We start from the raw sequence: 25,165 nt of genomic DNA on the forward strand, positions 1-25,165 counted from the left end.
TGTTTAACCTGTGGTCCTTCTGGTAGAATTACAAGATTAGGCCATCAGAAGTTGTTCAAGAGATCATTTTCTTATTCCAGTTATTTTAAATTGCTGTTTCAATTTATGACACCTATTACACTTTGGAAAGTAGTTTTTTTTTCATGAGTTTTAAGGTGTATTTTAGAAATTCCAAAATTGTATACATCTAGTTTGAAGTAATGACTTCTTGAAATCCATCTATTTCTAGGGGCACATGCCATATTTCTCCTTGCCACATTATGCTTTTACATGATAAAGCAAAAACTAATTTTATTTGATCCTTCATGGGTCTTATTTAGCATTAGATTTCGGTTAGTCTGTAAGAAACCAGGTAGAAACTTCCAAATGTCCTCTCTTGAAACCTCACCATGGGGGAGCTCAATTTCAAAAAAGAATTATGGCTAGAGATATTAAATATTATTTGTCATACCAACTATTATTCACAAAGAGTGCATTGCAGGTTGTCTTACTACAGACTGCCTATGGTGAACATTGCCAAAATGTGCAAATAATCATAAATAGTGTATACAGAATAGGACACTGTTGAAATAAATTGCTTCAGGACACTCTTCCCTTTCTACAGTTTCTATTTAGTTTGGTGAGGTTCATTCCATTAGCAGTTCTACAATAACAGTGACAAGAAACTTTTACTCATGCATTTATAATATTATTCAGGCAGTCTCTTTTCACCTGATAATACTCTAATGGGGACTAAGTAGAAGGAATTTGTTAGTAGATTGCTACAATCCCAGTGTGTAACATGTAATTTTTGTGACCATGCTCTGCTTTGAATTCAACAGATAGGTCCAGTCATATGTCAGAATTAGTATGAAGTTTCTGTGAGTGTACATGGAGAATGAGAGTGTGATAAAAATGAAATGCATTGAATATGTCGAGACCACATCACCATGTGAATTTTTTACACAGAGATTGTCTGTATCCACTCACAATTTTTCTCACAAATGTGTGTGGGATATTTTAGGAGCCCCTGACATTTAAGGATGTTGCTGTGATCTTCACCCTGGAAGAATGGGGCTTTTTGGATGCTTCCCAAAAGAAGCTCTACAGGGAAGTGATGCTGGAAACCTACAGCAACCTGTACTGCATAGGTAAATGTGGCATCATTACCTTATTCAAAGTATGCACTATGGTACTGGCTGATAGGTGGTGTTGCCTCATTGGGTGCTTAAAAAGGGACAGTAATGGTTCATATACATGCCAGATCATATTTACTATGAAAATAGCTGAGGTCTCAAATTGTTTTTTTATTTTGATTAAATACTAATGATTTCTCTGTGTCTATATCTCACAAACAAAAGAAGAAAATGTAAATATTGAAGAGGACTTCAGGAATCCCAGAAGAAATATGAGGTAATTTGTACTTATAATGAAAACAGTGAACATCAGATGTGGCATGACAAGAAGTTTGAAAACCAAGGAAATGAGACCCCAAATTCCAGTTGTAAATGGCTGAAATCAGTGAAAATTTTCTCTAAGATTGTAAAAATAAGTTAAGCATCAAGAATCAGAAAGTTTAAAAGCTTATATGTGCCATTATTCATAACATGTTTTGTCCTAAGATGTCACAATAGTGCAATTGTTCAATGTATAAAAATAACCCCCCTCTTTGCACAAACTTATTTAACTATGTTATGTCAAATTCTATCAGAGTGGGAATATCATGTTCCTTCGCCTAGACTGGCATGTTTTTCACCCTATCTCCTCATGTTCATTCTTGTATTTAATAATTGAATATGCTTTTGATACCAGGCATCTAAATAAGCATTTTCAGTGTATTTCACTGTAGTAAAACTCATTGAGTGTTGTTAAACACCTAACATGGCAATACTATTATGGAAACACATATGAACACCACTGTTTTGATAATAGTTGTCCTCAAGTGTGTTCATAAGTCCTTACAGTAATGAACACCATCACTTGTCTTAATAAATCATTAATAGGATAACAAGGGTAATCTAACAAGGGTAATCTTTCTCTTTTTTATAGACCTGAAGTGTTAGAGAGACTGCATGAATATATGCAACCTATTCAATGTGGAGAATCCTTTCAACAGACTCCAGAGAACATTGTAACCAAGGAAACTCTAAGTAGAAAAACACCATGTAAAAACTATATATATAATTCTTATGAGAATACCTTCACTAATTGCAAGGCTCTTGTAGTCCATGAGAAGATGCACAATGTAGTGAAGTCTCATGGATGTAAGCAATGTGGAAAAGTCTTCAAACAATATGCTACCCTTCGTATTCATCAAACAACTCACATTACAGAGAAACCCTATGGATGTAAGCAATGTGGGAAAGCCTTTAGTCATTCCAGTTACCTTCAGAAACATAGAAGAACTCACACTGGAGAGAGACCCTATGGATGTAAGCAGTGTGGGAAAGCCTACACTTCTTCCAGTTACCTTCGTACTCATGAAAGAACTCACACTGGAGAGAGACCTTATGCATGTAAGCAATGTGGGAAAGCCTTTACTTGTTCCAGTACTCTTCGTACTCATGAAAGAACCCACACTGGAGAGAAACCCTATGCATGTAAGCAATGTGAGAAAGCCTTTACTCATTCTGCTAACCTTAAAATACATGAAAGAACTCACACTGGAGAGAAACCCTATGCATGTAAGCAATGTGGGAAAGCATACACTTCTTCCGTTGCACTTCATACTCATGAAAAAACTCACACTGGAGAGAAACCCTATGCATGTAAGCAATGTGGGAAAGCCTTTGCTAATTCTGGTCATCTTCAGAGACATAGAAGAATTCACACTGGAGAGAAACCCTATGCATGTAAGCAGTGTGGGAAAGCCTTTACTCATTCCAGTCACCTGAAAATACATGGTAGAACTCACAATGGAGAGAAACCCTATGGATGTAAGCAATGTGGGAAAGCCTTTGCTCATTCTAGTCGTCTTAAAATACATGAAAGAACTCACACTGGGGAGAAACCCTATGGATGTAAGCAATGTGGGAAAGCCTACACTTGTTCCACTACCCTTCGTGTTCATGAACGAACTCATACTGGAGAGAAACCCTACAGATGTGAGCAATGTGGGAAAGCCTTTATTCGTTCCAGTCCCCTTCAGAAACATAGAAGAATTCACACTGGAGAGAATCTGTATGGATGTAAGGAATGAGGGAAAGCCTTTACTCATTCCAGTCACCTTCAAATACATGAATGAACTCACAGTGGAGGGAAACCCTATGGATGTAAGCAATGTGGATAAGTGTTTACTCATTCTGGTAACCTTCAGGTACATGACAGAACTCACACTGGAGAGAAACCCTATGGATGTCAGCAATGTGGGAAAGCCTTCACTCATTCCAGTCACCTTTGAAGCCCTGAAAGAACTCACACTGGAGAGAAATCTTATGGGTGTAACCAATGTGGGGAGTGTTCACATGCCCCACTACCTTTAAAAGATATGAAGGAACTTACACTAGAGAGTAAAGCTATGGATATGAGCAATTTCCAGTGACATTAACAAATGTGAACTCACTCTGCAGAGTAACTATGAGTGTAAGGAATGAGAGACAACCTACACTGCATCGAGTATCCTTCATACTCATCAAAAAACTCACCCAGGACAAACCCAGTGGAAGTTAATAATGTGGAAAGCCTTTCTTAGTTCTAGTACCTTTCTTGAACCTGAAAGAACTGATGATGTAAATAAACACAAGGGACATGCCAAATGTGCTAAGGCATTCACATATGTCAGTTTTTTTGAAAGACATGAATGACACCAGAAACTATTATCAATGTAAACAATGTGGGAATCCTTTCACCTTTTACAATAATCTCCTTTGAAATGACACATTCACATTAGATTTCAATGCTGTACATGTGCATAATCTGGCTAAGACTAGCCTTGACAAATTCCAGTGCTGCTCCAAAACATAGAAAATTAATAACAGAGAATAGGACTGGATGGGATGTGTGGCTTGAAGAAAGTGTCCCTTCAAGCAATATGGAATGTCTTCACTCATTTCCATGATCTCAAACATGAAAGTCATCATACTGGAGAGAAAATCTTATAGGTGTAAGCATAATGGAGCTGTCTGTATTCAGTTCCCTATCAAACAAATGAAATAATACAATCTATGACAAACTTTATGAGTATAACATATATTGGAATGTCTTTTTTCATTTCCACTACCAAGAAATACATGCAAGATATCATATTGGAGCATAACTCTATGTATTGTAGTAATAAGGGAAGCCTTCACTTATCCTGCTTCCTTTTAGCAACATGAAGGAACTCCACTCTTCCACTCATGAGACTGCCCAGTTTATATAACTTTTGTTAGCAACAGTGTGCCATGTTAGCTGCTTTCCTCCAAAGATATGATGAAAGATGATATTAAGAGAAAACTTGCCTTAAGGTTTTGTGTGTGCAGGGAAGGGACTCCACCTTCAAGCCACATAACACATCCAGTCCATTTTCTCTTAGTTATTTTGGAATAAGGGCCTGGGAACAATTTGCCAAGGATGACCTCCAACCATGATCCTTTGTATGAATTGTCTTTCATTAGACTTATTCAGTTGTAAATTTTTGATGGTTTGTAAGTGACCAGGTAGAAGCTTCCTAATTGGTACAGTCACAGGAGAGGTGCTCAGTTCCTTTTTTCTCATGAAAATCCTTATGGATATGGGAATGTGGAAAAGCATTCACATACTCCTGCTGCCTTTATGGGACTCATACAGGAGAGAACTTCCATGGATATAAGTAATGTGGGAAATTTTTTTTTATTCCAGTAATCTTAAGAAACATGAACATACATACATTATATAGTAAATATAGGAAAGCAAGATGGGAAAGTCTTCACTTATTCTTGTACCATTAAACCATGAAAGTCCACATTGCAGACAAAACCTATAGCTTTAATCATAGTGAAAGTGCCACTCACCTTTACAATAACTCACAGTCACAAACCTTACATATGTAAGCCATGTTGAGATGTCTTCATTCCACTATCAGAATATACATGAAAGACAGCACACTGGTAAGTTCAAACCTCAGTATCACAAAAAAAAGAAATAGTGTGGTGCAGGCCAGGCTTGTAACAACAGCAACAAAATGATCCCAGTGCCAGTGCCTCATACTTGTATCCCTAGATAATTAAGAGGCACACATAAGGAAGATTGCAGTTCAAAGCCACCTCCAGCCAAATTGTTCATGAAACACAATATTAAACACCAAAAATTTCTGGTGGGCTGGCTCAAGCAGTAAGAGTACCTCCATAGGAAGTGTGATTCTGTAAGGCCAAACCCTAGTGCCACCCACACCCCCTTAAAAATTTGAATTCCCTTAGTTTTCTTCCAATCCCTTTGCATATGCATACATACATAAATGTGAGAGGGGCAAATATACAAACATACATGTGGATTTCAATGTTCTATTGGGAGGCAGTAATGTGGGCATATGTCTGAAATCATCGCTTGTCATGAGACTCACAGAAAATGGCCACACGACAAAAGTCCAAATATAACCAGTTCTTTGGATCACTTTAAATTTCCATAGGGAAGGAAGTAAAGTTATAGAGTAAGCCACATATGCAGCCCTCAAAATTTGTATTCACATACGTGAGAATTGCCCAAAATATGTCTTCTGGATAGGTTTCATGATCCAAGTGCTAAAGCACTTACCAAGTATGCATAGAGTCCTAAATTCATCCTGAAATGGTGAAAAATAGGAAACTGCAACATGTGGTTCTTCTAGCAGTTGAGATTACTTTACAGGCTGAGCTCACGATTTTCTGATAAACTAGCATCCGTGTTGCTTTTATGGCTCTAACTTCCTATTATAATTTGATTCTTGACATTAAGTAGAACTTTGAGCCCCTGCTATAGAGTCTGCTGTTTCTAGATCTACCATATCAACCTTAGTTTCATGATTTTCCAAAATATTGGGCTCAAGCATCATAGGGGTCATATTTTCTGCATCCTTCAGCCCCTTCCATAGGGATTGCTATTTTTAGAACCACAATAGCAACCTTAGCTTCATGATTTTCCAAACTCTACCAGTCCATTAACAACTGCATTCATCATGACAGCAACTGCATGGACGATGGCAGGGAGGGTTCAGGAGCATTCCAAGATACTTGCACTGCTCCTGCACCTGGATAGTGTTATTTCACAGTGAGCAAAAGACCGGGAGTGTGGCTCAAGGGGTAGACTGCCTGCCTACCAAGTGCAAGGCCTGAATTCAAATGGCAGCATAACAAAAAAGTGGATGAAGTGACTCCCAGCTACTGTGGAGGCTCTGGCCAAAAGATGACCAGTTGAATTCCAACTGGGGCCACTTAGTGAGATCTCATCTGAAAATATAAAGCCTAAGCAACGTAGCACACCACTATATAACTCACCTAGCCATTATGAGGCATTGGGGTCAATTTATAATAATACACATATACAAACATTAACATATGAATCAAAATAGAGAAAGTGTAGTGACATAAGCTGCAAATCTACATTGCAAAGTGTAGGAAAATAAAATATAAAAAATAGGAAGAATATATTTGATATCCTAGCCATGAAAACAAAATGGAATATAGAGAAAGTACAAGTGAAATGAGAAGGCAGAGCCGGGTACTTGTGGTCCACTTCTATAATCCTAGTGACTAGGGAGAATCACAGGTTGAAACTATACTCATAACAGGGCTACATCAAAAATTGCCCAATACAAAAAAGGGTCATGGAATGGCTCAAGTGGAAGCATGCTTGTCTCAAGTTTGAGGCTCTGAGTTCAAACCACATTACCAGAGAAAATTAGAGAAGATAAATATATAGTCAAAGTTTGAAACCACAAAAACATACAATTGGAAATATTTACAAATATCATACTAGAATTCCATTTATATCCATTATCCCTTTAAGTTTGAATTGTCTAAATACACAAAGTAAAAGACATGGTAGATTAAAAACTAAGACCCTATCTTGTGTTTAAGAAAGACACCTTAAATATAAAAAACTTAGTGTGGCTGTGCACTGGTGACTCATACCTCTAATAATAGCTACTAAGGACACAGAGATCAAGAAGAACTTGATTTAAACCAACCGAAGGCAAATAGTTCACAAGACCTTGTCTCAAAATACCGAACACAAAAAAGGCCTAGCAGAGGGGCTCAAGAGCACCTGCATAGCAAGCATGAGGCCCCAAGTTCAAACCCTAGTAACCCCTTAAATAAATTTTAAAAAGACTTAGTGTGGACTGTGTGAAGTAGTTGGTGTAAGGATTAAAAGTTTCATTTGCATAGGAGAAATAATTCGCAGAGAGCTGTATGATGATAATATGTAATAAATTACAAGATTGCAAAAGTTTTTCAGAATACAGGAAAATCATCAATCAACAGTTTCATTTGAGCTGTGTGCCTCTGTCTGTCATTTGTAATTCTAGCATCTTGTTAGGCTGGGATTAGGAAGATTGAACTTCAAGACCATATTGGGCAAATAGTTCTACATCTCCAAAATACCCAGAGCAAAATACACTGCAGGTGTGGCTCAAGCAGAAGAGTGACTGCTTTGCTACCATGAAGACTTGAGTTCAAATCCCAGTCCCATCAAATAAAAAATTCATTTAAACACTTAAACACACCAGGAAGTGAACCATGAAGAAAGCAAAAATCAGGGAAGGGAAAGGTTAACTTCCAAACCTCACCTACCAACAGGATTCAATTATTGTCATAGAATTTATCAGTTGAAAACTGCAGACTATCAGTTTTTTGTGATTGAGAGGAATATTCACAAAGATTTGCAGCTTTCTATGCAATAGCATGAACATCTGTAGATATCAGGATCTGGGGTTCCCTGAAGAGTGTTGACAACGTGAAGTCACAGAGTCATTGAAAACAGATGAACCAAATGTGCATTAGTTGAGTTCTCTCCTTCCTGAGCCACCAATGCCTAGCTGCAAAAAATTTTAATAGCCTCAAAGTCTCTCTTGAACTGCAAATGTGCTGATTGTTCACAACTTGGACTGAACTAGCAAACAAAGTAGAGGGAAATGCTAATCTCTCCCCATTTGCTATTGGCCTTCAGAACTGCCTAAACCTTGCCCCTCCCACAGGTTACCAGAGATTTAAAAGCATTTCCTAGCCTACAGTGGCTTACACAGGTAATTAATCTAGCAACTCATGAGGCAGAGATCAGGAGGATTGCAGTTTGTGGACCCTAAGTTGAAAATATCCTACAGAAAAAAATTGTTGGCTGGATGGCTCAAATTGTAAAGCATCTGTCCTGAAAGAGTGAACTCCTTATTTCAAACTCCAAAATTGCCCCGCAAAAGAAAGTCTTGAAACTGAAAGTCCTCCTCACTGCTCCTCTACCTTGTGGCAGAGATCACATGGCTCTTTGCTTATAATAAATTTCCTTGACACATATATGTGTTTTTTCTAGAAAAATAGTGCCAGTGTCTGCTGCTCACCTAATATGTCTGAGAAATATATTCAGGGAATGAAACAAGGTGTGTTTTAGGGAAGATACACCTCATCTATCTGAAATAATTCTTGAATGTTTTACTATCAACTGAACACAACATACCTGTATGACAGAATTGACTGAATGTCAATGTCTGGAGGCCTGAAGAAAATGGTTCTGAGCTTGTTAAAGTTAGGAAATGAAACACATGGCCTGATTTCAGTACTGGGGACTTTGATCACCTGCTGCCTTCAGGATGGGGCTGGGCTATGAGCCAAGAACCTAGCTGTGGCTCTAGGCCCTGTGAGGTGACTTCATTCCATCCTGCACCCCTTGCTGGAGGTTCTTCCCCCAATCCATGTATCTCAGCTTGAGTTGACAGTGGGGTGGCCATGTGAGACTCCTATTTTTCAGTTTGTGTTGGGTTGGGGTCCTGTCATGCTAGTTTCCCTTGAGATCCTTGATGTTCAAGGAAAATATAGTTAAAATATTTGATCTATCCCCTCAGGAATTTTCTCAGCATCATTCATAAATCCCTGAATTTCCACAAATCCAGCCTTGTCAGGTCATTGGAAGTGTGGATACACATCTGGATGTTGGTGGCTTCTGAGTGGAGGGAACACTGTTTGTCCTTCCTGACTTAACTGTCAGTTGTCCACAGGTGGTTTATAGACATCGTTTCTAAGGAAATGCTGATTAACTTAACACACTTCACCAATAAAATACTTTACCGAAAATGCACATATAGACTTTTGGCTATAATTAACATCCACCTTCTAGATGTGGAGATACCAGCAAAGAACCCTCCCTCACTGTTCCAGTGACTAACTTCAGGAAGACACTAGCTCCAAGGAGTGGATTAATAAAGCTCAGTCTTCCTAAATCCTAACAAAAGGACATTTACTTAGGCATTATAAACTACTTCTAACATACTGTAGTCTCACCTTGTATTTCATCAGGTAGCAAAGAGGATGGAATAATGGCTGCTGTGGTGAGACTCGGCTAAGAAGGAGGAAGTCTCTTATGAGGACTAATCAGGGAATTAGGAAACATGCCTAAATATCATGGCTTGTCTGTTGAGAAGCAATCACATGCTAGACTGCTAATACTAGCAAAATACCTGTGACATACAGTAGAGTATTGCTGACCTAAAAACTTGGAGCCCACCAAAAATTAACAGCCTCAGTCTGACCATCCAAAGCCAAAAACTCCCCCCAACTGAGCATGTAGGACAAGTTTATGACATGAGATAAATTTATGAGAGGTTTTCTTTGGCATACTGGGATTTGAATACAGGGCCTCATGCTTAGGAAGGTGCTCTGCCAGGTGAGTCAATCCACACTCCTGTTTTCTGTTGGATCTCCTGAACTAATTTTTGGAGCTGGTTTCAAACTGCAGTCATTGATCTCTGCCGCCTAAGTATTTAGTGTTAACCAGAAAAAAGGCATGTTGGACTGAAATACATGTAGAGATGGATGAAGAGACAGATGTTACACTTAATGAGGCACAGAGATGGCTCAATACATCAGCACATGCTTCATCAGGAGGAAGAGATATGGTGCCCACATGAGCTTGCAGAGTTAATGGTAGATATAGGAAGTTAGTGGTTGAAATCCCAGGGAGGAGGGAGTTCCAAGGAGAATCCATGGATTGTGGCTTTGCAGAAATATCCTACATCTGGCTTCTGACACTCCCGAGATTATAGGGTCATTCTATGAGACTGGGTGGGAAATTTCTAGGGAATGGCTAAAGGTGAATGTTTTTTATTCTTTAGGGCTGGGTGGAGAGTTTCCACTAAGTCACCGGTGATGAGGAAGTCCTAATGTGGCTGCCCAATATTCACTCTTACAACTAGGATTATAGGTTTCTGCCACCAGCATGCTGTTCATTCTGTAATAGTAGAAAACACATAAACCACATTTCCAGGAATGACCATCCCCATTCGTAATGACCACAATAAGTGCTTGAGTTCTGAGAAACCCAGTACAATATTACTACTTGAGTTTTACCACCATTCTGCTAAGGGGTGCACCTTTGATTTTCTTTTGCTTTGCTTTGCGTAAATAAACCTGCTCAACCATCTTATTAGAGCAGCAGCAGCACTTCCCTGTATTCAGTTGCCTACGTCTCTGTTCAAATAAACCTCTTCCTTATTATATATTTTTTTTCTTGGTGAATTCTTTTACCAAGAAGTACCACCAAACATCCCCAACTCTGTCCTTACCTGCTCTTTAAAAGAAATGTAACTGTATGTGCTGTCTGCTGAAATATTCTTTCATATTCCTTTTGTTGTATTCATATGTGCATACAATGTTTGGGTCAATTCTCCCCCCTTCCCCCGCCCTCCTCCCTTCCCCCTCCATCCCTTCCCCCTCCATCCCTTCCTTACCCCCGAACCCCTTGCTACCAGGCCTCACTTGCTTTAAAGTATAGTTTCTCTGCATTGAGGGCAACAAATGCTATCTAATTTTTTAGGTGTCTTACCTATCCTCATACCTCCATTGTGTGCTCTCGCTTTATCATGTTATCATAGTCCAATTCCCTTGTTGTGTTTGCCCTTGATGTAATGTCTGCATATGAGGAAAATATACAATTTTTGGTTTTTTGAGCGAGGCTTACCTCACTCAGAATGTTCTCCAGTTCCATCCATTTACCTGCTAATGGTAACATTTTATTCTTCCTCATGGCTGCATAAAATTCCATTGTGTATAAATACCACATTTTCTTAATCCATTCGTCAGTAGTGGGGCATCATGGCTGTTTCCATAACTTGGCTATTGTGAATTGTGCCGCAATAAACATGGGTGTACAGGTGCCTCTGGAGTAACCTGTGTCACATTCTTTTGAGTATATCCCCAAGAGTGGTATTGCTGGATCAAATGGTAGATCAATGCTTACATTCTTAAGAAGCCTCCAGATTTTTTTTCCAGAGTGGTTGTACTAGTTTACATTCCCACCAGCAGTATAAGAGGGTTCCTTTTTCCCGAAATCCTCGCCAACACCTGTTGTTAGTGGTACTGCTAATGATGGCTATTCTAATGGGTGTGGGGTGGAATTTTAGTGTGGTTTTAATTTGCATTTCCTTTATTGCTAGGGATGGTGAGCATTTTTTCATGTGTTTTTTGGCCTTTCAGTTACTTGTTTTGAGAAAGTTCTGTTTAGTTCACTTGCCCATTTCTTTATTGTTTCATTAATTTTGGGAGAATTTAGATTTTTGTGTTCCCTATATATTCTGGTTATCAGTACTTTGTCTGATGTGTAGCTTGCAAATACTTTCTCCCACTCTGTGGGTGGTCTCTTCAGTTTAGAGAGCATTTTTTTTTGTTAAGCAGAAGCTTTTTAGTTTTATGAAGTCCCATTTATCTATGCTATCTCTTAGTTGCTGAGCTGCTGGGGTTCCATTGGGAAAGTTCTTGCCTATACCTGTTAATTCCAAGGTATTTCCTACTCTTTCCTGTATCAGCTTTAGAATTTGAGGTCTGATATTAAGATTCTTGACCCACTTTGAGTTAATATTGGTATAGGGTGATAAACATGGATATAGTTTCAGTTTTTTGCAGACTGCTAACCTGTTTTCCCAGCAGTTTTTGTTGAAGAGGCTGTCTTTTCTCCATTGTATATTTTTAGTGCCTTTGTTAAACATAAGTTGGTTATCGCTTCATATCCATGTCCTCTGTTCCACTGGTGTTCGTTCATGTCTGTTTTTGTGCCAGTACTATGCTGTTTTTATTGCTATTCGTTTGTAATATAGTTTGAAGTCAGGTATCATGATACCTCCAGCATTGTTCTTTTCACTGAGTATTGCCTTGGCTATTTATGGCCTCTCGTGTTTCCATATAAATTTAACGATAGGTGTTTCAATCTCTTTGATGAATGTCATTGGGATTTTGATGGGAGTTGCATTAAACATGTAGATTGCTTTTGGGAGTATGGACATTTTTACAATGTTGATTCTACTAATCCACGAGCATGGGAGATCTCTCCACTTTCTATAGTCTTCCTCAATCTCTTCAGAAGTTTATGATTTTCCTTGTAGAGGTCAATCACATCCTTTGTTAAGTTTACGCCTAGGTATTTAATTTTTTTTTTGAGGCTATTGTAAATGGAATTCCTTTCATATATTCTTTCTCAGTTTGTTCATTATTAGTGTATAGAAATGCTAATGATTTTTCTATATTGATTTTTATATGCTATCTTGCTATAGCTACTGATAGTATCTAGGAGCTTTTAAGTAGAGTTTTTTCAGTCTTTAAAGTATAGAATCATATCATCTGCAAGTAGGGATATTTAGATAGTGTCTTTACTTATTTGTATTCCTTTTATTCCTTCTTCTTGCCTAATTGCTCTGGCTAGGAATTCCAGTACTATGTTGAATAGGAGTGGAGATAGTGGGTATCCTTGTCTGGTTCCTGATTTTAGAGGGAATGGTTTCAGTTTTTCTCCGTTTAGTATAATGCTGGCTGTAGGTTTGTCATATATAGCTTTTATAATGTTGAGGTACTTTCCTTCTATTCCTAGTTTTCTTAGAGGTTTTATCATGAAATGATGTTGGATCTTATCAAAGGCTTTTTCTGCATCTATTGAGATGATCAAGTGGTTTTTGTCTTTGCTTCTGTTAATGTGGTTTATACATTTATTGATTTTTGTATGTTGAACCACCCCTGCATTCCTGGGATGAAGTCTACTTGGTTGTGGTGCATGATCTTTTTGATGTGTTGTTGCATTTTGTTTGTCATTATTTCATTGAGGATTTTTGCATCATTATTTATTAAGGAGATTGGCCTATAGTTCTCCTCTTTGGAGGTGTCTTTGCCTGGTTTTGGGATAAGTGTAATACTGGCTTCATAAAAGGTGTTTGGCAGTTTTTTTCCCCTTTCTATTTTGTGGAACAGTTTAAGGAGGGTTGGTATCAGTTCTTCTTTAAAGGTCTGATAGAATTCAGCAGAGAATCCATCAGGTCCTGGACTTTTCTTTTTAGGGAGACTCTTAATTGCTGCTTCAATTTCATTTTGTGTTATAGATCTATTCAGGTGATTAATGTCCTCTTGTTTCAGTTTTGGATGATCATATATATCAAGAAATCCATCCATTTCTTTAAGATTTTCGAATTTATTTGAATATAGGTTGTCAAAGTAATCTCTGATGATTTCCTGGATTCCATGATGTTTGTTGTTATCTCTCCTTTTGCATTCCTGATTACTAATTTGGGTTTTTTCTCACATTTTAGTCAGGTTTGATAGAGGTGTGTTGATCTTGTTCATTTTTTTAAAGAACCAGTTTTTTGTTTCATTAACTCTTTGTGTGGTTTTTCTGGTTTCTATTTAATTGACTTCAGCTCTTATTTTTATTATTTGTCTCCTGTTTGTTTTGGGATTTGCTTGTTTTTCTAGGAGTTTGAGATGTGTCATTAGGTCATTGATTTGAGATCTTTCAGTCTTTTTAATATATGCACCCCTGGCTATAAACTTTCCTTTTAGGACTGCCTTTGCTGTGTCCCATGGTTCTGGTAGGTTGTGTTTTCATTTTCATTGACTTCCAGGAATTTTTAATTTCCTCTTTTATTTCATCAGTAACCCATTGTTCTTTAAGCAATGAGTTATTCAGTTTCCAGCTGTTTGCATGTTTTTTGTCTTTATTTTTGTTGTTGACTTCTAGTTTTATTGCATTGTGATCAGATAGAATGCATGGTATAATTTCTATTTTCTTATATTTACTGAGACTTGCTAGAATATGATCTATTTTGCAGAAGGTTCCATGGGCTGCAGAGAAGAATGTATATTGTGTAGAAGTTGGATGAAATGTTCTGTAGACATCAACTAGATCCTTTTGATCTATAGTATATTTTAAATCTAGGGTTTCTTTATTGATTTTTTTGTTTGGATGACCTATCTATTGATCAATGTAGGTTTGGAGTCTACTTTGTCAGAGATAAGTATTGCTAGTCCTGCCTGTTTTCGGGGGCCATTTGCTTGGTAAATCTTCTTCCAGCCTTTCATCCTAAGCCTGTACTTATTTCCGTCAGTGAGATGGGTCTCCTGTAAGCAATAAATTGTTGGATCTTTCTTTTTAATTCTGTTCATCAAACGGTGCCTTTTGATGCGTGAATTAAGTCCGTTAACATTAAGTGTTAGTACTGATCGGTATGTGCTGATTCCTGTCATTTAGTTTGTCTTAGTTGTTTGAAAATTTGATAGTGTGTACCTAAGTTGAGGTTACTCTCTACTTTCTTGCTTTTTCTTTTCCTGTGGTTTGGTGCTCCCTGCCCTTTCATGGTTATGTTGGGTTTCACTTTCTGTGTGCAGAATCCCTTGAAGAACCTTTTGTAGTGGTAGCTTTGTGGTCACTTATTGTTTCAGTTTCTGCTTATCATGGAAGACTTTTATTGCTCCATCTAGTTTGAATAATAGTTTTGCTGGGTAGAGTATCCTGGGGTTGAAGTTACTTTCATTCAGTGCCCTGAAGATCTCACCCCACACTCTTCTCTCTTTTAATGTTTTTTGTTGAGAAGTCTGCTGTTATTTTGATGGGTTTACCTTCGTATATTATTTGTTTTTTCTCTCTTACAGCCTTCAATTTTCTTTCTCGAGTCTCTGTACTTGTTTTAATGATAATGTCTTGGGGTAGTTCTATTTTTGTCAAGTCTGTGTGGTGTTCTGGAGGCCTCTTGCACCTGTATTGGCCTTCCATTTTGTTTTGCATTTCTGGTTTGTTCTTTTTTTCTGGGGTTTTTGATATACTGAGCTTTTTTCTCTTTAATATTGTCTATTTTCATCTTAAATTCATTTATCTCTTTATTTATTCTGTTCTTTGTTTCACTTTGGTGTTTATACGGTGCTTGTAAGGCTTCTTTTATTTTTCTTATGCTTTCTCAAATTCTCTATTCTTGTTGTTTTGGAATTTCTTGAGTGTCTCCTGTATATTTTGGTTGACTATATCCAGTATCATCTCTGTAAAATTCTCATTGATTACTTGCATTATTTCTTCTTTCACGTTGTTCTTGTGGGCTTCATTGGGTTCTTTGGCATAGTTTATCATCATGTTTTTGGAGTCTTGATCTGAGTATCTCTTTTATTTTCCTCTGGTTCCTGTACTAATTTTTGCCCGTGGAAACTGGTTTCGCTATTTTTTCCATCTTTCCATCATTGCCCTTGCTATTTTACTGTCCCTGTTCTGTGTGCAATTAATTATTTTCTAGCTTGTAATAATTACAATGGTGTTATTTAGAATGGAAGGGTGAGAGGAAAGGGAAAGCAAAGAAGGTAAAGAGAAAGGGAAAAACAAAAATACCAGCAAGTAAGAAAAACAAAGCAAACAAACAGCAGTGAAAAAAACCAATGTCAAAGAGATAGTGAACTAATCAACATTAAGCTAAACAGATATTAGAGAGACAGGTAGAGGATAAAAAAATCCCAAAGTTCAAGTGCAATAAATTTTCCATCTTAATAATTTTGGTGTTAACCCCTCTGCCTCCAATCCTGGAGATGGTGTCCCAGAAGTAGTTCTGTTGTTGTCTCATCAAAGGGCAAAATACCCAACATAGCAAAACAAACAAAAAAACCCCCCAAATTCTACAAAATATCCCAAGTTTAAATGCAGTACAGTTTCAGTAAGTCTTTCAGCATGAGGTTGTAGTTCAGTCGTTGTCTCTTCAAAGGGAGAGAAAAGGAAAAAACAAAAAAATAGAGTCTGGAGACAGTTCTGTGAATGTCTATCTGAGGCTACAGCTCACTTGCCTGCTATTATCAGCCAGCTGATTAGGCTTTATTGATTGCAGATCTCAGGAATGAGCTTAACACTCACCTAATCCCGCAGGCTTCTTTGTTTAGAGTTCCCCTGGTTGCTACCACCACTGTTACAAATTTTCACCTCTCCAAGCATACTGGGGGAGGTCATGCTACATCACCTTCTCTGTCTGGCTTGTTTATTTACAGTTCACGTGGGAAGTGTCCCATCCCCACTCTTCAGTGGAGGTTTCTTTCCATAGCGACTTTTACAAGGTTTCCTACTGCAAGGTTGCTCTTTTACAAGGCTTCCTGCTGCAAGGTTGCTGGGCAGGTGCCGCCACTCCTGTGTTCTCTGGCCGGCTTGTTTATTTGCAGTTCCATGAGGGATTCCCCCTCCCCACCTCTTTGGCACTCAGGGTGCCCTGCCGTCTTTGCTACGTGTCTTTTTTGTTGTTTTTTAATTCAGTTTGGTTTTTTTTCTTTTTTCCCTGGATGAGGGTCAATCTGTCCAGGGGCCTGTGCTGATCTGGCCCAGGGTTGTTTGTTGGAGTACCATGTGCAACTTAGCTCACCTGGTGGTCTGCGTCTCTTGAGCCGGTAGGAGCTGGCCTCGGGTGGTGCGGGACCCCTCCTGGTTTCTCTGTTTACCATTGAGTGGGGATGCTCTGTGCAGGCTGGGGGTGTGGAGGAGTCAGAGTTTGTCTCTTCTCGGTGGTTTTTCCTGTAAGGTGTATCTCCATTGTCTTTCCAAGATTTTACCTTTGGAAGTATGCTTTGTGCTTCCTCCCTCTAGTCGCCATCTTGGAATCTCCCCTCCCTTCCATATTCCTTTTTTAAAAAGTAATTTGTCTACTCTTTCTTTCCCGTTTGTGGTGCTTGGCTGTCAACCAGAAGGCAACGTTTGTGTACATAACTGATTGTTTACTCTGAGTTGTCCTGATCTCAGAACAGTTAAGACATAAAGCTCTACATCTGCTTGTACTAGCTTCCAGCACCTAGAAAGTTTGATTTTGGGATTGGGAAGCCCTTTGAGGAGCTGCAGTGACAAACATTGGAAGCCATGACATCCTTAATGCTCAAGGCTATGACTTCATTCAATTTTACTTCCACAAATTATCACTTGCAACTGTTCATTCCCCCTTCCCAGATCTCAGAGTTCTTCCCTACTGATGGCCCAAGTGGGAAGAGATTTCCTATATCCCTGGCCATTTGACCAGTTTCCCACCATATGGAGCTCTTCATTTAATCTTACTGAAGTCCTTCATCCTTGACCATTACTCCAGACCTGCACTCACTAAGTTAGCATCTGATATTGCTGGAGTTTCCTAAGGCAGGAAAATGCAGCAAACGTTCTCTTCTAAAATATTCTCCCACTACTTTACTGAGGCTCTTGTTTCTTTCCTCTTGGTATCTATCTGATGCCACACAATAAAGCTGTCTTTACTGTGCACATTATCACATATGCAGGTATTTTTTATTTTCTTGTCTATTTTGTATGAAATGGCAGTGTATGTTTTCTGAGGTTCTTCCTTTCTTTTCTCTGTCTTCTATCACTGTACGTGTCCCATGATTAAGCTTTCTTCCCATCTCTGCTGATCAAATTTTCTAATTTGTAGATGATTCTGTTGACAAGTGAATCTTCAATACCTTCCCACCCTCATCCACCATGAAGCATTCCTGCTGAGCACATTCTGCCTCTATGCTTCATAGATACTGTGGAAAGGCTGGTGCCACTAGTCTACCACTTTTGCATTTATTAATGACTGTTATGTAGTTCCTCCTTCCTTTCAATATTATAGTCTTGTTCCTTTTCCCTATTTGTATGCTTTGGATTTTTTTCTTTATCATTGTGCCTGTATTAAAGTTTTTTTTTTTTTGCAGTTACTACAAGTTATTATAAAATCTTATGGTTATCTTATAATTTTAGCAAACAAAACCTTAACTATAATTGCATAGAAATTTTCTGTGTTTTTCCTTCCTATTCTACATTTAATAGTTTCATGTTATACTTGAGATTTGAACAGAAGAAACTACGAGGTTCCTAAGTTCTTTTTATTTTTACTTTTTTATTATTCATATGTGCATACAATTCTTGTGTCATTTCTCTCACCTGTCCCCATCCCCTCCCTTATCACCCACCCCACACCCTACCTCTCTCCCCACCCCCTTGATACCTGGCAGAAACTCTTTTGCCCTTATCTCTAATTTTGTTGAAGAGAGAGTATAAGCAATAATAGGAAAGAGCAAGGGTTTTTGCTAGTTGAGATAAGGATAGCTATACAGAGTGGTGACCCACATTAATTTCCTGTGCATGTGTGTTACCTTCTAGGTTAATTCTTCTTGATCTAACGTTTTCTCTAGTTCCTGGTCCCCTTCTCCTATTGGCCTCAGTTGCTTTTAAGGTATCTGCTTTGGTTTCTCTGCGTTGAGGGCAACAAATACTAACTAAATTTTTAGGTGTCTTACCTACCCTCATGTCTCCTTTGTGTGCTCTTGCTTGTATCTTGTGGTCAAAGTTCAGTCACCTTGTTGTGTTTGCCCTTGATCTAGTGTCCGCATATGAGGGAGAACATACGATTTTTGGTCTTTTGGGCCAGGCTAACCTCACTCAGAATGATATTCTCCAATTCTATCCATTTACCAGTGAATGATACCATTTCATTCTTCATGGCTGCATAAAATTCCATTGTGTATAGATACCACATTTTCTTGATACATTCATCAGTATTGGGGCATCTTGCCTGTTTCCATAACTTGGCTATTGTGAATAGTGCAGCAATAAACTTGGGTGTGCAGGTGCCTCTGGAGTAACCTGTGTCACATTCTTTTGGGTATATCCCCAAGAGTGGTATTGCTGGATCATATGGTAGATCAATGCTTAGCTTTTTAAGTCGCCTCCAAATTTTTTTCCAGAGTGGTTTTACTAGTTTACATTCCCACAAACAGTGTAAGAGGGTTCCTTTTTCCCCGCATCCTTGCCAACACCTGTTGTTGGTGGTGTTGCTTATGACGGCTATTCTAACTGGTGTGAGGTGGAATCTTAGTGTGGTTTTATTTTGCATTTCCTTTATTGCTAGAGATGGTGAGCATTTTTTCATGTGTTTTTTTGGCCATTTGAATTTCTTTTGAGAAAGTTGTTTAGTTCACTTGCCCATTTCTTTATTGGTTCATTAGTTTTGGGAGAATTTAGTTTTTTAAGTTCCCTATATATTCTGGTTATCAGTCCTTTGATGTGTAGCTGGCAAATATTTTCTCCCACTCTGGGTGTTCTCTTCAGTTTAGAGACCATTTCTTTTGTTGAGCAGAAGCTTTTTAATTTTATGAAGTCCTATTTATCTATGCTATCTCTTAGTTGCTGTGTTGCTGGGGTTCCCCTAAATTCTTTTTATATGAAATTGTCTAAATTTTTCTTTGTGTATGCCTGACCTTTTGAGATCTGTAATCCTATTGATATGTTGTCTGATTCCTGGACTCTATGGTTGCCAAAATGAACACTTAACAAAATCAGTCCCAAGGTACTAAGAGATAAAAGCTCAGAAATTACAGGAACACCTTTGTGGGTTTCCTTCTTTCAAGTGCTTAACAGCTTCCCACTGTCACTACTTCTGTAACTGTTCTCAGCAGCTCTAGGATGGCAAGTTTGCAGAAACCACCAAGGGGAAATTCATTGTTCTCTCTTTGCAGGTCCAAGACTGACTTCAGTTTACAGTCATTCACCTCAGCTCTGTACTGTCTATTGCACATTATATGTGGTCATCACACCAACACTGATGACTTTTTTTGGTGGTGTGTGAGGTTAGGTATTCATGATTCCAAAGCATGAATGAAGCTCTACTTCTTTAGCCACAGTCCCAGTCTATTTTCCTCTGGGGTCTCAGTAACTTATTTGCTTATCTTGACTTCAAGTTGTAATTATTCTGATTGCAGCCTCCAAAATAGGAAGCATTACTTATATGAACCACCAGCATCCAGCCCAAGCTGATCATTTAATGCAGACAAAAGTCACAACTGCTGCAGTTGTTTGGTCTCAGGTGTGCTATAGTAGTTGCCTGAAACTTAGTCTAATGTAATCACAGAATGATGGTCACAGGCAACAGGGTATGGAAAAGAGCAGTGTTTTATTTAAGGAGAGAGGAAAGAGTAGTAAATCTGTATTCTTGGGAGTGGTTTCAGAAAGGCAAAGCTCATGAGACTCATTACATAGTGGTTTTTATAAGGATTTTATTTCCTAGTTGAAGATAAACTGATCCATTTGCCATCAGCAGCTAATGTGTTTCATGGTCGCACTGTGTTTGCCACTCTTTCCCTATCCCATGGGCCTTAGGTCTGGGACATCAAACATGGAATAGCTTACATACCAATTTTATTTTCATCTTAACATATTCTTAGATAAGACAATCAAATGTTAATTCTTCTTATCCCTACTGGTTCATTGGTTCCCTGACCTTCATTATGTTTGTCACCAGATCCACAGGCTTGATTGGGTAGGAACCAGAGAGGAGGCCTAGCTGGGTAAGGGCTATAACTGGAATCGGGTATGTGTTCCTGGCCCTCTGCCAAGAAGAGGAATCCTTCTTTCCCCTTAGTGGTCCTGGATCACAAGCCAATACAAGTGTTGTAAAGAGCAAATTGTAGCGACAGACCAATCATAGGCCATCAGTAAGACACCCAACTGTTTAACACAGAAAATGCATTTCCCGGTGCCAGTTTTTCTGGATCACCCTGTGGTTCTGAGATTCATCTCTGTGACTCAGTTTCTCACTGTACTATGGTTGTGTCATTGTTGATTTGGGAGAAACCGGTCACCACAGAAGCAGAAAATGGTGAGTTTTTGGTGTGCATCCTCAGACCAGGTTGGAATGGGTTTACACCAGCATTAGTGGCTGTGATGGAAATGGGTCTCATCCTCACAGCTTTGAACACTGCCACCCAAATCATTGCTGGTGTTGCTTGTCACTTGGTCTTCTCTTTTCCAGGGTTGATGCTGGTGGATGATCCTCCTGTTGTCTGCCTCCTGAGTAGCTAGGACTACAGGCATGAGGCACCCAATGCAACTGATAATTGGCTTCTTGATTTCTAGGTTTTACTGTCATATCAATTTTGCCCAATGCTTATGTGTTTTTCCAGTATTACATCTACCTCTTTACTTATTCAGAATATATTTCTTTAAGCAGAAACCCTAAATGTTAAGCTAGGCAAAATGAGGCAATCCCTTAATTAGGCATTGATATTGTCATGGAGGAGTTTCAAAAATTCAATGCCAACATGAGATAGTTCATTCCAGGTCAGTGTCTCAAAATAAATGAAAACTTAATGCAATCCCTGATGGTTTTTATTCCATGCACTTTATGTGTGCATACTCACATGCCTGAAAATGCGGTAGAAGCAGGGATAAATACTCAGTGCATGGAAATGTGGCACAGGGAAGAAGAGATGGCAGTACATGTTGAAAATTCCAGCTAGCTGGGAGACTGACAAAAGAGGTTTGGGAGATTCAGGCCAACCATCAGTAGCATGGGTGCCCCCATAAAGTCCACATTGCATCCTTTCATTTTACTGCTTTCACTGTAGACAGGGCAGAAATGAAATAACCTCTATAAATGTAGTCCTTGAAGTGTTTTACCCATGCACATTAATATTGTCTAAAATATGTCTTCTGGGCTTGCAATGTCACTCAAGAAGCATGATCACCTGCCCAGCAAGAATAAGCCACTGAGTTCAAACCACAGTACTGCAAAAAACAAAGTATGTCCACAAGATTTTTCTTATATGGTAGCATGCTTGCTAAATAAGCATATATTCCTGAATTCACCCCTCAATGGAGAAAAAGAATGTGGAACCTGAAACATTTTCTTTCTTCCAGCAATTGGGCTCTGATACTAGTTTGTAGGCTGACTTCCCAAATTGGAAACAAACTCTAGCCTCTCTTTCACTTCTCTGGCTCCCCTCTCCTGCTAAACTTTTCCTGGCCATAATTAGAATGTTCAGCACCAGACATAGTACCTGCTGTTTCTAAAACCACTATAGCAACCATAGTATCATGATTTGCCAAAATATTGGCCAGGTATCACAATTCTGTCTCAATACTTTCCTCCCTTCTGGATCCAAAATTCAATATTGTAACTGCCAAACTTGTCATAGCTTCCACCACCACCAAAATTGCTTCTGTCTTTGCCAAATCCATTATAGCCATCTGCATTGCCACCATATAAACCAACACTGTAGCTACCACCAAAGCCACCATGACCACTGAACTTTCCTTCTTGCTGCATATGTGGCTCAAGTATAGAATGTGAATCTAGCAAGTAATAGACATGAGTTCAAATGCTAGGACCACAAAAAAGTGGATGAAGAATGTTGTGGAACACACTTGAAATTACAGGTACTGCGAAGCTGTGGCACAAAGATCATATCTGTAATCTCAGATCAGAAGGAGAAGATGGGGAGCACCATGGTTTGAGACCAGCCTGGGCAAAAAAACTAATGACACTAGCATGTCAGTCAATAACTTTGCCTGGTTGCATATTCCTATAATTGTAGCTACATGGGGGGCATGTGTGGGAGGATCATAGTCTGAGGCAGCCATGGGAAAACTGGGAGACCCTATCTGAAAACTCACTAAAACAGCACAAAAAGCCTTTAGGTCCTGGCTTGAATGGTAGAGGGTCTATGTAAGAAGTAGATGCCCTGGATTCAAATCCCATTACTGCTAAAATAAATAACAGATATGATTTCAAGAATGGTTAGAACTTTGGTAAAAGGTAATCCTGTCAAATCAACATATATTAGTTTTTGTAATCTCTGTTCACTGTGACACTAAAGATGAGTTGGATGCCTGCCTGTGTCACTGAGTGTGATCCTACATCAAAAAAATTAAAAGGTTTTGGGAATGTATCTCACTAATAGAAAGCTTGTCTAGCAGCTACAGGGCCTTGGGCTCAATCATCAGTAGTATACACATACAAACACACAGGAAACTAAACAGGAAAGTGTATTAGCACAAGCTGAAAATGTACATTGCAAAGTGTTTGAAAAGGACAAAGTATATTTGGCAGTTTAGACAAAACAATACAGAGGAAGTACTATAAAATGAGAAAGATATTTGAAAAGTTTTTAAACAACAAAAATATATAGAGCTGGTTGCTGCGGTCACGTCCACTGCACTGTCTGGAGGGGTGCACTGCCGGAATGGCTATGGACAATAACATGTCCCAGGTGAAAAAGAATGTAGCCTCTGGAAAAATAATTTGAGGCTTTTCAAAAATCTAAACATAGATCTGCCATATAATCTACCAATCCCACTCCTGGGGATATACCCAAAGCAATGCAATGCATGTTACTCTAAAGGCACTTGCACACCTATGTTTATTGCAGTGGTGTTCACAATAGACAAGTTATGGAAACAATCACGATGCCCCACTATTGACGAATGGATCAAGAAATTGTGGTATTTATACACAATGGAATTTTATGCAACCACGAAGAAGAACAAAATGTTATCATTCGCAGGTAAATGGATGGAACTGGCGAACATCATTGTGAGCGAGGTTAGCCAGGCTCAGATAAAAAATCATATGTTCTCCCTCATATGCAGACTTTAGATCTAGGGCAAATACAGCAATGTTGTTGGACTTGGCTCACATGACAAGGGGAGAGCACATTTGGGAGGTATGGGGATAGGTAGAAAACCCAAAACATGAAAGCGTTTGATGTCCCCACTCCACAGGAACTAATACAGAATCCTTGAAGTGACAGAGGTCAACATGAGAAGGGGATCAGAAACCAGTGTAAACATCAGTTAGAGATGAATCAACTTGAGTTGTAACACATTTGTACGTGGAAGCAATGCTAGGAATCTCTCTGTATAGCTCTCCTTAACTACCAAAAAGCCTTTGTCCTTATTATGCTTAAGTCTTCAACAAAATTACAGATAAGGGCAGAACAGTCTCTGCATGGAAGCAATGGGGCTGGTGGAGAGAGGGTAGGGGTGGGAGGGCTGGAGGAAGAAATAACCCAAGAAATGTATGCACATGTGAATAAATGAATAATGAAAAGAAAAAGAAGCTCACCAAAAAAGCAGAGAAAGACTAACAGGCCAAAGAAGTCCATTCAGAAAAATGTGGAGTATGCCCTAGTGTGTGCTGAAAATGCCATCAGCAAAAGGAATGAAGGCATGAATTGGCTTCACATGGCATCCCATGTGGATCTAGTGGCCTCCAAGGTTCAGACTGCCATGACCATGATGGGGGTTACCAAGAACATGGCACTGATTACCAAAGCTCTGGACAAGGCCCTGAGTGTTATGGATCTACAGAAAGTGTCTGCGGTGATGTATAGGTTTGAGCAGCAGGTTTAGAACCTGGATGTACACACATTGATGATGGAGGACTCTGAGGCTTGGCCACCACGCTGACTACACCTCAGGAGCAGGTGTGCAACTTCATAGTGCAGATCACCAAGGAGAATGACCTGGAGAACTTGGACCAATTCAGCCAGCTGCCTGAGGGTGACTTTGCTGTGGGTGAGAGCTCTGCACAGCCAGGAGGACCAGCTGCCCAGGAGGTTTGCTGCCCTGAGGAATTAGCTGTGCCCTCCATGGATGGTCCCTTCTCTGACCTGTGATGTGCTGGAGGCTCCTGTGCCCCTCCACTGAGCTCACCTTCCACTGACTCTGCAGAGCTGCACAGAAGCCTGGCCTCAGCCCCTCCCAGCTGCCCAGCCAGGTGCCTCAGAATTGATCCTGTTTCCTTTAGATGTAGGTGGATCTTTGTCCTGTTGTTGAGTTTGCACAAACTTGTATGTGTAACTCTGGGCCACAGCTGGGAGACTTATAGTCCCCCTCTATTCTCTGCCTGAATGCAGTTGATAGGGTCTGGCCAGTGATGCATGTGGACTTCAGCCCAGTACTGTGGGGCCTTCTCCAGTGACTGCAGACCTGCTACTTGCCATGGGTCAGTGACAGCAAGGCTGCCCTTTGCCAGGCA

The 25,165-nt window shown here is 39.3% G+C and overlaps 1 protein-coding gene and 1 pseudogene across 1 annotated transcript in view; both read left to right on the plus strand.

Annotated features, from left to right (window-relative positions):
* Positions 1-10,679, plus strand: part of LOC141416617 (uncharacterized) — a 48,869-nt gene extending 38,190 nt beyond the window's left edge. Inside the window, exons 2-4 of the mRNA XM_074053680.1 lie at positions 1,004-1,130; positions 1,341-1,392; positions 2,029-10,679. Coding sequence (XP_073909781.1) covers positions 1,004-1,130; positions 1,341-1,392; positions 2,029-3,178 — 1,329 coding nt within the window. The 3' untranslated portion in view covers positions 3,179-10,679. The remainder of the gene's footprint in view (positions 1-1,003; positions 1,131-1,340; positions 1,393-2,028) is intronic.
* Positions 10,680-24,193: 13,514 nt separating this feature from the next.
* On the plus strand, positions 24,194-24,765 carry LOC109674124 (charged multivesicular body protein 1a pseudogene; annotated as a pseudogene).
* The last annotated feature ends 400 nt before the right edge of the window (positions 24,766-25,165 follow it).

This window comes from Castor canadensis, chromosome 14, assembly GCF_047511655.1.
Source record: "Castor canadensis chromosome 14, mCasCan1.hap1v2, whole genome shotgun sequence".
NCBI classification, from domain to species: Eukaryota; Metazoa; Chordata; class Mammalia; order Rodentia; family Castoridae; genus Castor; species Castor canadensis.